General features: G+C 38.1%; 3 protein-coding genes and 1 long non-coding RNA gene across 4 annotated transcripts; 1 reads left to right on the forward strand and 3 right to left on the reverse strand.

Annotated features, from left to right (window-relative positions):
- Nucleotides 1-90: 90 nt before the first annotated feature.
- Nucleotides 91-2,482, reverse strand: LOC125213714 (uncharacterized). Its single transcript, XM_048114401.2, has 4 exons — nucleotides 2,012-2,482; nucleotides 1,181-1,294; nucleotides 824-1,102; nucleotides 91-574 (listed from the first exon to the last, which is right to left on the reverse strand). Exons 1-4 carry the CDS (start codon nucleotides 2,441-2,443, stop codon nucleotides 389-391), a joined length of 1,011 nt encoding a protein of 336 aa, XP_047970358.1. The 5' UTR covers nucleotides 2,444-2,482; the 3' UTR covers nucleotides 91-388.
- Nucleotides 2,483-3,503: 1,021 nt separating this feature from the next.
- LOC125213719 (uncharacterized) lies at nucleotides 3,504-4,128 on the reverse strand. Its single transcript, XR_016136458.1, has 2 exons — nucleotides 4,009-4,128; nucleotides 3,504-3,941 (listed from the first exon to the last, which is right to left on the reverse strand). It is a non-coding gene; the product is annotated as an uncharacterized LOC125213719 (long non-coding RNA).
- A 4,770-nt stretch (nucleotides 4,129-8,898) lies between these two features.
- Nucleotides 8,899-12,746, forward strand: LOC125213708 (hydroxyproline O-galactosyltransferase GALT6-like). The gene is made up of 7 exons (XM_048114392.2): nucleotides 8,899-10,036; nucleotides 10,343-10,575; nucleotides 10,650-10,940; nucleotides 11,022-11,150; nucleotides 11,244-11,417; nucleotides 11,709-11,816; nucleotides 12,216-12,746. The coding sequence occupies exons 1-7, from the start codon at nucleotides 9,175-9,177 to the stop codon at nucleotides 12,423-12,425; spliced, it is 2,007 nt and encodes a 668-aa protein (XP_047970349.1). The 5' UTR covers nucleotides 8,899-9,174; the 3' UTR covers nucleotides 12,426-12,746.
- A 117-nt stretch (nucleotides 12,747-12,863) lies between these two features.
- Nucleotides 12,864-16,180, reverse strand: LOC125213707 (HIPL1 protein). The gene is made up of 7 exons (XM_048114391.2): nucleotides 15,667-16,180; nucleotides 15,432-15,589; nucleotides 14,291-15,091; nucleotides 14,009-14,228; nucleotides 13,743-13,921; nucleotides 13,442-13,659; nucleotides 12,864-13,375 (listed from the first exon to the last, which is right to left on the reverse strand). Exons 1-7 carry the CDS (start codon nucleotides 15,758-15,760, stop codon nucleotides 12,973-12,975), a joined length of 2,073 nt encoding a protein of 690 aa, XP_047970348.1. The 5' UTR covers nucleotides 15,761-16,180; the 3' UTR covers nucleotides 12,864-12,972.
- Nucleotides 16,181-16,195: the final 15 nt, after the last annotated feature.

Here is a 16,195-nt window from a genome sequence, read left to right on the forward strand (position 1 = left end):
AAGTTCTTACTAAGGATTTTTACATTCTCACTCTCCATATCATAATACAAACTAGGCAGTCTTGAAATCTGAGTGTCATAGATCACAAAATGACATAAACATATGGTTATATTTAAGTTACAGGGAGGTTATACATGTGATGCCAACTCAGGTTATGTACAGTACAACATATAAATGATCGAGTCACAGGAAAATTTTCCAAGATTGGTTTGATTTCACAAGTTCAGCTAATTCCAACAGTCTTAATTGTAGAGGCAAATCATGCAAGGACAGATTATGCTTCTTAAGGGTGTTTTCTGCTCTCTATTTAACTGTGTGTTAAGAGCTTTTAGGTAATACCGGCCGACTTTGAAGTGATGTGCAATGCAATAGGCGAGCTGCTATGCTTTTAGTTCCATGGACTAGGGAGCCTGCCATCTCGAAAAACTGAAGTGCCGCCAGATGCTGCAGGAGAAGGGGATGAAGCTATATAACTCGCTCCTGAAATAGAAACTGATGGGGGTCCTTGTGCAGCAGGTGCGAACCGCGAAGGACTACCTGCGACTGCTAGTGTAGTCCTATAGGAGTGGGGTACCTGCGACCGTCAAAGCAAGTTAATGGACTACATGACTAAAGCTCTAGGGTTGCAAAGTTAGAGAAGTCCGAGACTTAGATCCATGGCTATTAAGTTTTGGACAAGGTAAGAGCCATAACTAAGTTTCACAAGTTATCTGGAAAACTTTGTAATCAAATTAGACAGCAAGCCATTCCCAGAGTGGAATTATACAGCTATTTCTAGATCACAAGAGAAAATGAATAATCGAGTGAAGATTTGAATAAATACCGCATTTGAGAATGGCTTCTTCTGTTGGGAGTCAGAAGATGGTGAACAACTGCTTGTACGGACTAAATGACGAGAATGTAGATTATGGTTTGAAACATCGTCGGCTTCTCCTCCCTCCATATCACCACAAGGATTTCCGTCTTTTCCTATTCTAGGGGTATTTACTCTAATCATTGAACCCGAATCAGTTGTGGTATCCACTTGTAGTGGAAGAGGAGGGCGACTTGGCATTCCCTGAGCACAATTCTGTCTCTTTAAGTGCTCTTCTGCGGTCAGAATCTGTCAACAAAAAAACATACCACATGATTACAACCTTATAGCAAGATTCACCATCAACACCAAAAGAAGACATGTTACCTGTTTGAGTACTTGTACTAAACCGTGCTTTTTCTCATTTAAAACTACCAACTTCTCCTTAACCTCATTGATTCTTTTATCGGCACCACTTGTAGCATTTTCATCGTTGATTTTCTAAAATGCAAAAAGAAAGATTTTACTATTGAGAATATGCAACAATCAACGTGAGAATAAACAATAAGAGACAATATTTTGTTTATGATTCATGTTGCTGTGTTCAAAGGCCAAGATGGTTAAGATCAATGTTACTGATCGCAGGGCTCCTCTGATTTCACAGATCGATAAGCAATTATCCTGCATCTCATGTCAGCTACCCTACTAGAATAATACAATATGCTGTATTGGAAGAAACAAATTTCAAAGAGGGGAAAAGAAAAGAGCAGCAGGCATAATGCATTGAACTAATTTTTCAGACCGAATCGGATTCTTCAGTGCAGTTACTAAGATAATGCTCAGTACAAATATATAAGGTCTCAATGTGTCACCAAGGTTCGTCTCTTCACATATTCATTCTTGTATGAACAGAAATTTGACTTCTAAACCCAACAAATCATTTAAATTCTCATAAGCAAATGCAACCTAAACTGAGCAAACATGAAAAATCTCTTATACAACTACGAGCTTATTCTGCTGGCCATCATGGTTAATGCATCGCCTTAAAGTGAACACTCCTCTTTACCATACAATCAATTGAAAGTAGCAACGACAGCAATCTCTACACATCACACATACACACGCAAAAATTCTCTACCAAAGCCACAATTAGATCCCCCAAACCCCAGAATATAAAATCATCCCCATCAATTTGAAATATAAAATTCAGTATAATACCTCGATCGCCTTATTCACCGGAGTCTCTGATCCACCGTCGTTCTTGACAGCCTCCGCATCCTCCTTCTCCTTCACCGCCAAAACGCTATCCTCATCCACCTCCTTTCTATCCTCCCCGGTATCCTTCTTATCCCCTTCTCCCTTCTTCAATTGCCCCTTTACCATCAACTCAGAATTATCGACATGATTGATTTCAGTGGTTGCATCACGCGTGGAGCTCGGATTAAGATTTCCACAGGAATTGGGGGCGGGAGAAGGATTAGGGTTTGAAGTCGTTGCGACATCGGTGCTGAGGCGAGAAAGGGCTCTGGCGCGACGGCGGAGGAGGATTTTGAAATGTTTGAGAGAAATTTTAGGGGCGGGGCTCGGCCATCGGCGAGGGACGTCGGTGGCTTTGTGGAGGTTGCCTTTGTACAGTGATATCGCCACCATTTTCTTTCTCTCTCCTTCCTTCCGTTCCACTCTCTAATTATATAAATTTTAAACAAAAATCAAGCTATATTTATTTTCCTATAAATTCAAGTTATTATTTTTTTAATAATCTTCAAATAAAATAGATTTGGAATGTCATATAAAGTTTGAAGTGATATACTAATAGATAATTAATTTCTATAATTTGAAAACCAAATTTTATTACAATATTCAATAGAAGGACTGCAGGAGTATAAATAACTACAAAATCATAAAAAAAATGTTTTATTGCATTTGGTGTAAAACTGAAGAAGAAGAAGAAAATTTAAGTATAATCAACTTATTCTACTCACATTTTCTAATAAAATGAATATAGAAAAAGGAGTATGATTTAATTATAGTAGTACTAACTTTTCTCAATCAATTTTATTCAAATTGTACTGAATCAAGGTGAGAAATTTACATTCAGACGCCAGAGTGGCGTAGGGCCGTATTGTAGCTCAATGTTTTGGCAAATAGGTCGTACCATGTGCGACGTGCGCTTAGGCACTTCAGCTAAATTTAGCCATTTTTTCTTCGGTCTCTGTATTATTCTCTCTCTTAATTTACCATTTTTCCCCTTAAACTATTCTTTATCATTTATACAAAAAGATGGCAGAAAAGTTAATGAGACTGATAAAGCGGGACGAAGGGAGTAGAATTTAAATTTTAAAATAAATTTAAGTTTAAAAATAATATTATTATCCTTTTTCATGTTATTACGTAATCATATCTGCTTCTAAAATTTATCATGTTCTCTCTAGCATCATTCCTGGGGTGATAAATTGTGCAGATTCTGAGATTCTGATAACGACCCAATCAAATAAGGTCAAATTCTAACCCTATTTGAATCATCAAGTTTTTTATTGGGTCCCAACTCATTAATTTTAGGGATATTGGCATTTAATATCACGAAACTTTCAAAAAGTTGGGTTTTTCCACGAACTTTAAAATTGGCAAATAATATCACGAACTTTATCTCGTGTTTGTTTTTTCCCACGAATGAAAAAATTGCAAATGAAAAGTTTATTGGTGGACGGACGAACGAAATAGGAAGTTTATTGGTGGACGGACGAAAATTGCAAATGAAAAGTTTATTGCTGGACCAAAGGAGCATTATTTTATGGGATTTTTTTTCTACAGTATCAGGCAGGTTGCTAACTACTGTACTAGTTTGACCCAATAGAATTAGTATTATAGTCCAAAATAAATAATCTTTTGGCCCAATAGAATTAGTATATATAGTCCGAATTAATTAATCTATCTCATGAGCCAGACTCTTGGTATAACTATTTGGCATGCAATTCGATCTTTCGGTCTCGTATTTTATTTCATTTTTCGTCGAACCTGCTTCCGAGCACGGAATGCAGCTGGATGATTAGATCCTCCTCTTGAGGGGTGAAGCTAGTGAGATTTGGATCAGGCTTCCTAGCACTGCTCCTGCATCTATCTCTGCATTTCTTCCCACTTCTTCTCTCACCTACAATCCAAAGTTTCAATTAATAATTAATAATTCAATTCAATTAATCAACGTTATATACATATACCTGATCTCTTGATTTTTGCTTCTCCATCTTCGCTCCAGACAGCCTTCATCAATTCGGAGGAGCTGGTTTTTACCATTAGTATATGATTTTAGAGGAATTAATTGGGAATTACAAGATTAATTGTGACAAATTTAAGAGGCTTTTAATAAACAAGGAGCTGATAAAGAGGCGACAAAAGCATGGGGTGAGGTGTATTTGCATGACTACATGCATCTTCTGTTCATATTATTTTTTTTTGGAATAGAAAAATAAAGAGGGGATTAATAAATAAAATTTGTGGGATAACATGCGTTTTTGTGTTTGTTTTAATGGTGCAAAGGGATGTGGAAATAGGTTTGGATTGGGTGAGTTATTTGGTTAAGTATAGATTTGAGCTAAGTTTAACTAATACTCCCTATATATTAGTTCCTTTGTCCCTCAAAGTTTGTTTCACTTGGAATTTATTCAAAAATAGACATTAAAATTTAAATACACTTCTCAATTTCCTTAACGTGGGAACCTTATTCTACTACATACCTTCATTTAATATAAATTTAAATAATTTGTTAAAACTTGCGTCGGATCAAATTGGGACAAACTTTGTGGAATATAGGGAGTAAATTATAAATGGTGGTGTAATTTAACGTGATTAATTACAAGGATTAACTATTTAAATTGAGAAGAAAAGATTAGAAGCCAATCAAATATCACAACTTATGTGTGATTGAAGAAGTACTATAGGGGTTTTATGACGTGGAATTAAATGACAATAATGTTGCAATAAATTAAGAGGGTGGATTTTCTGTTTCTTATTGTATTTTGATTTGATTTTATATATACTAGTATTAAATTAATGCACACATTTTAATTATATTTATATATTGGACTTTGTGAAATAAAATACGGTGGAGAATCGAAGATCGTGTTGTTGAACATTCCCACCTCACTTTTCCGACTTTTCAAATGAACCTACCTATTTTTAAAGGATTTATCACGTTTAAATATAATTGTGCAATAATGTCATTAAGTTTTAATTTGTCGTGATATTAACTTTTGAAAATGACAAATTAATGTTTAATTCTAACTAGCTAGATGTTGTCTTGCTTACAGCTCACGAGGGCTGGAAATTTGAAAGCAAAACTTCAGAATAATTGTAATATGTTTTGGTGATTGTTCTTTGAAATTATACAATTCAACATGAGTTCAGATAATTTAATAAGCCTATTGTACTTCTGATTATTTATGTTGAATTCTATTTGATATAAATGTATAGTAGTCTTTTCGTTTGATTTACTAGTATCAGTTTGTTATATATAGTTACGGATTCAATTCTCACATCAGTTGTGAGAATAATTGGTGTGGGGTATATAGACTCAATGGTTCTATCACCTAACAGGCTAGTCTTTTGGCGATAAGAATCTCCTCATCCATTTTTCCTACTCCACTCCTCATCCACCTCACAATGCAATAAAATAATCCATCATCACTATTTAAAATTGGTTATAATTATAATATTATTTTATTATATTGTAAGAGGTGGATGATGAGTGGAGTAGGAAAAGTGGATGAGGAGATCCTTACCGGTCTTTTGGGCTGAGTTCTCCTATTTGGTCTGTATCAATTGGTGCTTTCATTGATAGCCCAAACGGCTCGGAGTGATGGCCGGGCAACGAACTCGTCATGACCAACGAGTACGTTTAGGGCCAACTGGGAGTGGTGACCCACGGAGTGATGGCCGGGCAAAGAATCCGCCGTGACCAACGTGGCAGTGACCAACGAGGAACTCGAAGTAGTGGCCTGGCAAAGAACCAGCCGTGACCAACGTGGCCGTGACCAACGAGGACGTTGGCCCTTAAAGGAGGGTTGAATGTTACGAACTCAATTCCCACATCGGTTGTGAGAACAAATGGTGTGGGGTATATAGACTAAATACGTTCTCTCACCTAACAGGCTAGTCTTTTGAGCTGAGTTCTCATGTTTGGACTGTATCATATATGTATACTCCATCCGTCTCAAAAGAATAGAAACTTTTGAGACGATACAAATTTAAATAAACAATTAATAAAATAAGAAATAGATAAAAAAAAAATAATTAGAGTATTGTTAGTGGATAATATAATCCATCTCATTAGAAAGAAATAATTAAATTATCAAAATAGAAAGTGAATTATTTTGATAGGATGGAAGAATATGATAAGTATATGTTTATTATACTCACTATCATATTATGGGAGGTACTTATGTTGCGTTTGCATCAGAAGATTTACATATATATTAAATAAAATAAATTTAGGGAACATAATTTAAGTGATATATTGTTAGATTAATTCAATTGATACATAAATCACATATCACGTGCTAGAAAATATAAATTCTAATTCACGAATTCTACAATTTAAATTAATTAACGATTATAATTGATTCTCCAAATAGAATCAACGATGACTTGCTTCTCCTCCATGTAAAGATTTTGCAGTACTCGACCAAAGATCTTTTAATCTATTTCTTAAACTCTTGTTCGATCTTTGTATGAGCAAAATTTATCAAACAAGAAATGAATTTACCTAAAAAAAGATAAAGACATAGTTCTCTTTGCCTTAGTACAAACAATGCAATATGTGTTTAATTTTTATACTATCCAGCCATATTTTTTTATTTTGGATTTTCCACGATATTAATTTCAATTTTTTTGATAAGTTACTCATTGCACTCATTAATTTGTCATAAACACTATCATATTTTATCAAATTTGAATTAAAATTTGTGGCAATTTCATTTATTTTAATTTTTTTTTGATAAATTACTCTATATCTATTGAGGTAAGACTCATTTTCTGAAACACTTTCATATTTTATCAAATTTGAACTAAAAATTGTGAAAGATTATTGATAATGTGACAAGATTATGTTTAATATAGATTAAGCCTTTTATGCGATTCACGAATTCACAAAAAACACAATATATTTTTTGGTGCTAATAATAAAAGGCTTAATTAATCTATAAAATTTGTTGAGATATCAAATCAAAAAAATTTATTGGCAACGGCTACATTGATAGAGACTTAATTATTGATAGCCTACATTATAGAGCTTACTATAATTTGGGATGGGGTTTGGACAAAGACAAATCAAATCTGTTGTTTTCACTCTGTAAAGGTGCAACGGTGGAATCTAATGGCACCACAAAATCATAATTTGAACTATCTTGGGCAGCCTGTTTATTATTTCAATAATCCATATTTAATTGGACCCATCATCAACTTTCCAACTAAACAATTCTAATTACCAATAATTTAAGAAACAGAATCTCATTAATTTTTCTCACTCACTGCATTATCTGTAAATTTACTACCTCTTTCTGAATCAAGTTTAAAAAACCTGAAATAATTAAACTGGTCAAAATCAACAAATGATATTTGATTTCCGTGTAAAATAGAAAATTTTAAATTTGACTATTAAAATTCAACAAGTTCTAGAAGCTCTTCTTAGTTTGAATACTTGTATATTAATCATCTTAGAAAATTATAGTACAAGTTAATTTGTGGGAATAACATTGAATATATAAATGATACAATTAAATATCACAATATACTATGTATAGAATAATCCAACATCAAAGTTCTCTACCAAGATCCCGGCAGAAAATGTTCATTTCCAATTAACAGCCGTCACCATCTCCACATATTTCTCTATATTTGATTTTGATGTAAGTAACATACTATATCTATTATTAAATACTAATAATTTTGGACTTATCAAACCAATGAAAATAAATTTGTAGTAATTTGATTTGGCCGGGCAGGAATCTTGCCGTTGCCATTTGCACCACGTTTAAAGATTTAAATATTTTCGAGCTTATATTATATACTTATCTTAATTGTGTGATTCAAATATATGAGTGCTCAATTTTAGTTATAAATGAGATAGTTATTTTGGTCTATCAACTTGCATTAACGAACGACTTTGTTTATTGTTTGAATTAATGTCTCTAACTCTGATTTTACTGCTCCTATTTATAATGTATCAGATCACTTTTGGACCGTTCTTTTTATAATGTACTTACAAATCTAAGAAAAATGTCTTAATTATTAAAAAAATGAAATTTTATAACCACACAAATTTATACATGTGCCCTTGACTTTTGAGTAATTGTATTCGTATAATATAAGTTTTATCTTTATTCTTTCTAGAATCATTTTATTTCCCTAATAATGCGATTAATTTTAGAAATTCAAAAAAATTAGTACAAATCTTATCATACCGACAAGTGCTCTCGAAATATATCAAAGCTACATGCAATTGAGACAACGACGCTCGATACAATCTTCTTATTCTTAAAACTTCTGCAAATAAGGAGGCGATTTTAACATTTTAAGTTGAATTAGGGCGATCACGAGAAAACTATCTTCTTATGCTATTAGTTTAAATATCAAACAAAGGAGCGATTCTTAACTCTAAAGTGATGGACATGAATAAAAGTACTCCATCCGTCCCTTATAATTTGACACCATTTGACCCATCACGAGTTTTAACAAATGTAATATAAAGTGGGTTGAAAAAGTTAGTTGCATGTAGATTCTACTTTTATACACCGTATTAGTTTTATATGTTTAGATTCTACTTTTATACATCGTATTAGTTTTATAATAAAATATAAGTGAGAATGAATTAGTGAAAAGTAAGATTCACTATTAAATATGGAGACAAAAATAGAATTAAATGGCAAATTTTGAGGAGGGAGAGTATAAAACAAAACACACCTAATAAAATTCTAAAAATATTCCGTTACATAAAGAAAATGGAAAAAGGAAAGGGGCAGCCTTTTTGAAATTTGAATGAGATTGAAAGGAATTTCCTTCACTAATTAATTTCTGTATTTATAAAATAAAAAGTGACCGACCGAGAAAGCCTCTCTCTCTCTCTCTGTGTTTCTATACATACACGCCGTGTATCCAGCGCCTCTTTCTCTCTCTCTCTCTAGTGACGCGGTTGCAGCAAATGTGTTGCTGACCTAACGTTTCTTTCTTCTTCACTTGTTTAACTTCGTAGATGGGTTCTCTTCCCATTTCCCCAAACACACACACCAACCCATTCTTGTCTTAATTCCTTTTTCATCTGAATGCGTCCTTAGCGATCACCAGCTGTTGTTGAGCTAGCTTTCTTTCCCCAAAATTCGAAAAAAATAAAAATGAAAAGGGCGAATTTGGACCTGCTGTTTTCAGTGAGCCGGAAGAGATCAATCCGCGCGTTGATTCTTTTGGGGCTTTTCTACATACTCTTCGTGTGCTGCGAATTCCCGTTTGTATTCAGAAATGGGGCGGCTTCCGTTTCGTCGCAGGAGAAGCTGTTCAGCACCAACGATGGGTTCTTCAATTCGAAGCCTTTCCTGCTCGAGAGCGAGGAGAATCTCGAGGAGAAAGAGGCCCCCCTTCGCCCCCTCGATTTGGCAGTAGTCGAATTCGCGAAAACCCCTCTTTCGAGCTTGAATTTCAGCGCTGGCATTGCTAATTCGAGCTCTAAAGGCTCCATTTTGAAGTCTGCGAATGATGCCCTCGAGCTCGGAAGCAAGCTATGGCGGGAGCTCGAATTGATCGGGAAGAACGCTAGTAGTAATAGGGGATTTAGTGAGTTTGCTGGTTTGAATAAGAATAGCAGCGGCGGCGGCAGCTCTGAGCTGTGTCCGCATTCGATATCGGTGACCGGGGATGAATTCTCGAAGAATAAGAGAATGATGATACTGCCGTGTGGGCTGACGTTAGGGTCCCACATAACGGTGGTGGGGAAGCCGAGGGCGGCGCACGCGGAGACGGATCCCAAGATTTCGCTGTTGAAGGAAGGGCAGTATTTGATGGTTTCTCAGTTTATGATGGAATTGCAGGGGCTGAAGACTGTGGAAGGGGAGGATCCGCCGAGGATCCTGCACTTCAATCCGCGGCTGAAAGGGGATTGGAGCGGGAAGCCGGTTATTGAGCACAACACTTGCTACAGGATGCAGTGGGGGACGTCGCAGAGGTGTGAGGGCTGGAAGTCTCGCGCTGATGAGGAGACGGGTGAGTCGATGGCATTGCCTTTTTTGATTGCTTGTTTTCGATACATTTTGTTGGACTTGGATTGCTAACTGTTTCGGATGAACCATTTATTATGCTTGAAAACCACTTAGATGTGTGAATTGAATCGTTGAGTTGCTTTCTTGATTATACTCCAATGGAGATGATTGTTTAGGTGTACGTATCTTAGTGATTTGTTTGCACTGGAGATACATCGAATAGACTATTTGTCCTGTTTGTAATTGCATATATGCGCGTTTGTAGTTTAGTTGTGGCACGACTAATCATGAGCTGTTTGCTGTTCTGCAGTTGATGGGTTGTTGAAATGTGAAAAGTGGATACGTGATGATGATAATGGGTCAGAGGAGTCGAAGGCGACGTGGTGGTTGAACCGATTGATAGGAAGAACCAAAAAGGTGACTGTCGATTGGCCATTCCCTTTTGTGGAAGAAAAATTGTTTGTGCTCACTCTTAGTGCTGGTCTAGAAGGATACCATGTCAATGTTGATGGAAAGCACGTCACTTCCTTTCCCTATCGAACTGTGAGTAACTTACTGCTGTCTCTTTGTCTAAATTAATTCTCAGAAAACGCCTAAATTCAGTTCAATATATGTAGGGGTTTGCCCTTGAGGATGCGACTGGATTAACTTTGAACGGGGATATTGATGTTCATTCCATCTTTGCTGCTTCATTACCCACAAGTCACCCCAGTTTTGCTCCACAAAGACATCTGGACTTTTCTGAAAGATGGAAAGCTCCCCCTCTTCCCAATGCACCCGTTGAACTGTTCGTTGGTGTCCTTTCAGCAGGCAACCACTTTGCCGAACGGATGGCTGTGAGGAGGTCTTGGATGCAGCACAAGCTTATTAAATCTTCAGATGTTGTCGTGCGTTTCTTTGTTGCTTTGGTGGGTAAAATTGGTTGTTCTTTTCAACTACTCTATAATCTTTAGGCTGTTGGAACTAACTCACTGACCAACTTTTGACAGCATGGAAGAAAGGAAGTAAATATAGAAGTGAAGAGAGAAGCCGAGTTTTTTGGAGACATTATAATAGTTCCATATATGGACAACTATGACCTTGTTGTGCTGAAAACTGTCGCTATCTGTGAATATGGGGTTAGTTGTGGATTGCGTTTTCACTCAAGAGTTTGGAGTTGGGCTTTTCAACCCGTTTCTGCCTGAACTAACATGTCTTTGGCGTGATTGCAGGTAAGGACTGTATCAGCGAAGTATATCATGAAGGGTGATGATGACACCTTTGTAAGAATAGACGCAATTATTAACGAAGCAAAGAAAGTTCCAGAGAACAAGAGCTTGTATATTGGAAATATAAATTACTATCATAAGCCCCTCCGCAGTGGTAAATGGGCAGTCACGTACGAGGTACTACTCAAAGATTTACTCTTGTATATTGCATCATCGGCTATTACTTTCCTTTTGTTCCTGGATACCTATTATTCCATTTATCCTGGCTCGAGACTTGCCTATCTTTCATATGGGCTGGTTCGTCTCAAGCTAAGCGAGCTTGAATTATTTCTACCAATCCATCCTATCACTAAAGTAAATGATCTCTTAGTGTTTAAAACAAGTTTTGGGCAAACCATCACATTGAGTTATATAACTTAAAATCCGTAGTCATATGGTAATGGAAAACTTGCTTCTGTTTTGAATCAGGAATGGCCGCAGGAAGACTATCCGCCCTATGCAAATGGACCCGGCTACATTATCTCGTCCGACATTGCAAACTTTATTGTTTCCGATTTTGAGAATCGAAGATTAAGGGTGAGGGTCTTTCTAACACTTGGGAACTTGCATTTATGCCATTGTAGAGTATCCTCTCTTCTGTACAGAGAAGTTGTAAATTTACCAAACCTACCCAGTCTAACCAAAACCAAACCTAAAGTTTAACAGTTTATTCTTTGGTTTGGTATTGATTGTTTAAAATAAGAGAAAAAGGAACCAAGATTTCAATTAGGTTGTGGTTTAGTAAGAGGATTGGTTCAAGCCAAAATAAAGGTAATCTTTTAACCAAACCAACCAACCTTCCCGAAACTGTTGGTTTTGCCTACTGTTGTTTGATTTTGGTTGATTTCTTTTCGAAATCCGGAGTTGATCTGTTTTAACACTATAGAACCAATACCTGCCTTTGCAATAACAGTTAATGGTATCTTCTTTTTGCAGTTGTTTAAAATGGAAGATGTTAGCATGGGAATGTGGGTGGAGAAAGTGAACAGCTCGAGAGCAGTAGAATACATTCACAGCTTGAAGTTCTGCCAGTTCGGGTGCATAGAAGATTACATAACAGCACATTACCAATCTCCAAGGCAGATGATTTGTCTTTGGAACAAACTAAGACAGGTAGGGCGGCCCATTTGTTGCAACATGAGATGACAAAGCGCACTAGCAAGGTAGAACCTGTCTGAAGACGGAAATCAGCAAATTTTGCAGAGGAAGTCCGAATACACTGTAAATCAACGTGGTGATGGAAATGGTTGGAGCTGTTCGTGTCGTGGCCCTCTGAAATCGTTAAATTTGTTCTTTGTACTGACTTTATTTCTAGGTATAATCCGAGGATGGCACGAGGGAATGCTCTCTCCCTAGCCTACCTTAACTTGACTCTTTGACAGTAGTCCGAGATCGCGTATAGATTTGCTGTGTCTTAGCAATTTTGTTGCTCTTACATGAATGTGATGTTTCAGCTACTTTTTCTTGCTTCTTGTTTGCCAGCCAGATTAAGTTGTGAAGTTGGGATATATTCTTTGCAGCATATTCCTCTTTACTGAATAATCAATGAATTGTAAAATTGTGGCAGGAAAAATGGTCTGAAAATATTGAAGAAGATAAACTACTTTTACCAAATACAAAGCGTGTACAAAAATCTTCCAACAAAAGTAGAAAACAATCTAAATTTATTTACTTGCTCCAAGAATACACACCCTCACACAAAATTCACTAAAGCCATGCACAAAAACGAGATTATCACACCCAAAACTCCAAAGGGGGCTCTCAAAAGGCCAGTTCCAGAAGGCCGGGGCGAGGCAGGGGAGGGGGATGCAGCGTCTGAGGCTCCCTCGTTGGCGCACGTGTAGTTGCAACGACTGGGACGGACAACACGGTACACGCCGCTCTGTGTGAGGAGATAGACATCCTTGTCGTTGTCCTCGCCAAACGAGAAGATGTAACTTAGTGCAGGGAGCGAGCTCCCGGGAGTCGCTGTGCAGCTCAGAGGTGAGTCGCGCGCGCAGCTGAAGGGGATCTTGCTGCTAGTGAACTTCCCGCTATTGGCGGGGCTCTCCGTCCCGGCCCATATGGCCCCTGCATAGAGATCTGCAAACAAGTACCTGCAAAGATGGAAGCAAAGATTAGGTTTTTAATGGGATTTCGGAGTTTGGAGAAGAGTTCATTACCTTCCTTGCATACAAGGATCGGTCGTGGCTCGGTAGAAGTAGCCACCGGTGATGGATGCCGAGCCCTCATTCGTGTTCACATCGGAGTGGTTGTAGCCCATCACAGGGAGTATCTGTGAGGTGTTTGCAGCAGACGACTTGAACTTGTTCGGCCCTTCATAGACGGACCACCCGTAGTTTCCACCCTTGGTAATCAAGTCCACCTCCTCAAAATGATCCTATTCAACAGTTCAAGAACCCCTTTTTATGTGAGTTTGAAGTATATTTAGGAATTGGGAGTTGATGAGAAGTATGCAGTTACCTGTCCTACGTCTGCACAGGCGAAGTACGACGGCCTAGCAGAGTCGAAGCTGCAGCGCCACGGATTTCTTAGTCCAAGTGCCCATATTTCCTTCTGTAGCTCCTGGTCTAGTGTGTATGGATTGTCTTTGGGAATGGAATAGTTCCCCCACAGACCGAGCCGGCTAGCTTCCTTCGCACCTGCAACGATTATGGCGAATTCGAGAGAGTGAGGCCAAATGCAGAGTTATTAACATATTGACAGCATATAAGTATTCACAAACTCACTTGTTATGGTATCAACATCAAGCCTCATGATCTTCCCAAGCAGAGATTTCTTGTTCTGAGCAAAATTGAATGGATCGCCTCCTGCGCCGCCACCATCTCCCATCATGAAGTACAGATAGCCATCTTCGGGTCCGAAGAGGATCTGCCCCGCGTGGTGAGACGTAAAGGGAAGCCCCATGGTGAAGATCCTCCTCACTTCAGAAGGGTTAGCATTTTTGGCCTAATGCAAAAGGAAACAATCACATTTCATTCTAAAAAATTCAAAAACTTCGGTCAAATTACCAATGAAGGTTGTGATGCAGTTCCATTAGCAGAGAACTCTGCTATCACACTCTGAAACTGGCAAGGGTTTGCACCGTTGTCCGGGGTCAGTTTTGACGGATCGCACTTCACATCCGAGTTGCACGCGCATCTTCCCGCGCACTCTGGCCACTTGGCCCTGTCACAGTTGAATGAGGCGAAGAAGCGGCCGTTTTCTATGAATTTGGGATGGAATGCAATTCCCATCAGTCCAAACTCAGTATCGAAATGGACTTCATCAGTTATGTCTAGGAACGGAGCAGCCTCGTCGAGCTCCAGTACCCCTCTGGAGCCCTGGCTAGGGATGGTTGCTAGCCAAATCTTGCCTTGCTGGTTCGAGAAGAAGGCGCGGTTTGAGCCATCCGGGTGGGGAACCATGTTGAGGTAGGTTCCATTCCCGATTTTCTCGAGGCACAGCCCGGTTGGAGGGGTGGGAGCAGCCCCAGTGTCGTTGAGGACGACAGGTGCACCATCAAAGCATGGTAGGCCATCATCGGATGCTCCACCGAGAGCACTGCAGAAGTCTGCTTGAGACTGCCAGAGATCAGCCAATTTAGTCGAATTTGAGGCAGTTGGAGCTCCAGCTCGGCCTTGTAATGAGACCGTGAAGGGTGAGTGGATGATGGAGACGTTCTGGCACGTGTTCCATGCTTTCGAACAGAAGTTGAGTGAAGCTTGGTTCGACTGTGTTGAGTTGGGTGAGACTGTGGAGTTGCACAGCACGGGAACTTGTCGTGGCGCAGAATCGATTCTGAATAGCTCAGCTGAGAACTGATCACACCTCTGTAGACAACAAACATAGAGAAAAAACCTACATATGAATAATAATCAAACTAGAAAATCCCAAAACTGCTACATCATCAATAATCTGCAAACATAAGTTTATTTGTTTTAAATCTAAATCTTCATAAATTCATCAACTAACTATGAACTAGATGATGCTCATGACAGGTGCAGCAAATAGAGAAACACAGCAATATTATGAGGACTGATGGATCATTCTATTATTGAAGGCATCTAAAGGGGAGAAATCTTTCCAAACTTCACATTAGGCAGATTACTACAAACTGCGATTCAACTCGGAAATGGTAATGATCAAGCACAAATTTGTAGTTGATTTTACCGAACAAAGGATAGATTTAACAAGAGAAGCACAGGCAGGATCTGAGATGTTCATTGCTGCAAACTGATTCTTCAAAAGCAAATCATCATTTGCATTGCAGCAAACAGTGCCATTGTAGGGACAGAACTGCAGAGTGGAATTTGGACTAAAGGGTGCTCCTGTCACACAATAGAAACGCAAAATCAGCTCTTTCAAACTCTCTCCCTCTCTCTCTTATACACACACACACACTTACTTGAATCGGTGCAGAGTGGCAGAGAGAGACAAGAATCAATAAACTGCAGCAAGATGAAGAACTGAATAATCCTAACAAAATGGCTGCTTCCCATCTTTCCTAATTATACAGCAAAAACAATATAGACAGAAAAGGAAAAGAACTGGTTTTTCGAAGAGGGACAAGCCAAAAAGGCCCACTTTTCAAGAATCAACCCGTGAAAAGTTGAAAGAAGCAACAAAAAAGTTTTCTTTGTTTCAAGCACTTAGCAACCACATTATTGCTTTGACCTCCTGTTTCTGGCCTCTCACCAAAAACTGATGATTGGAGATGAGAAACACAAAACCCTATGTTTGAATGACTCAATATATTTATAAAGTTTCTGTCTTTTTCTCCCTGGGTTTGACATTGTGAACTAAGCTGGAAGGTTGCTGTCTGCGTAGTTGACTTGAGCTCATAAATTTTGGAATAAAAGTTCAACAAATTATTAGGTAGTTGAGAAAAAAACAGGTGATCTCGAATAAAGAAAGATAATCTAGATAGGATGAGA

This window comes from Salvia hispanica, chromosome 3 (genome assembly GCF_029641045.1).
Source record: "Salvia hispanica isolate PSC_SH4W2 chromosome 3, Shi_PSC_v1, whole genome shotgun sequence".
NCBI lineage: Eukaryota > Viridiplantae > Streptophyta > Magnoliopsida > Lamiales > Lamiaceae > Salvia > Salvia hispanica.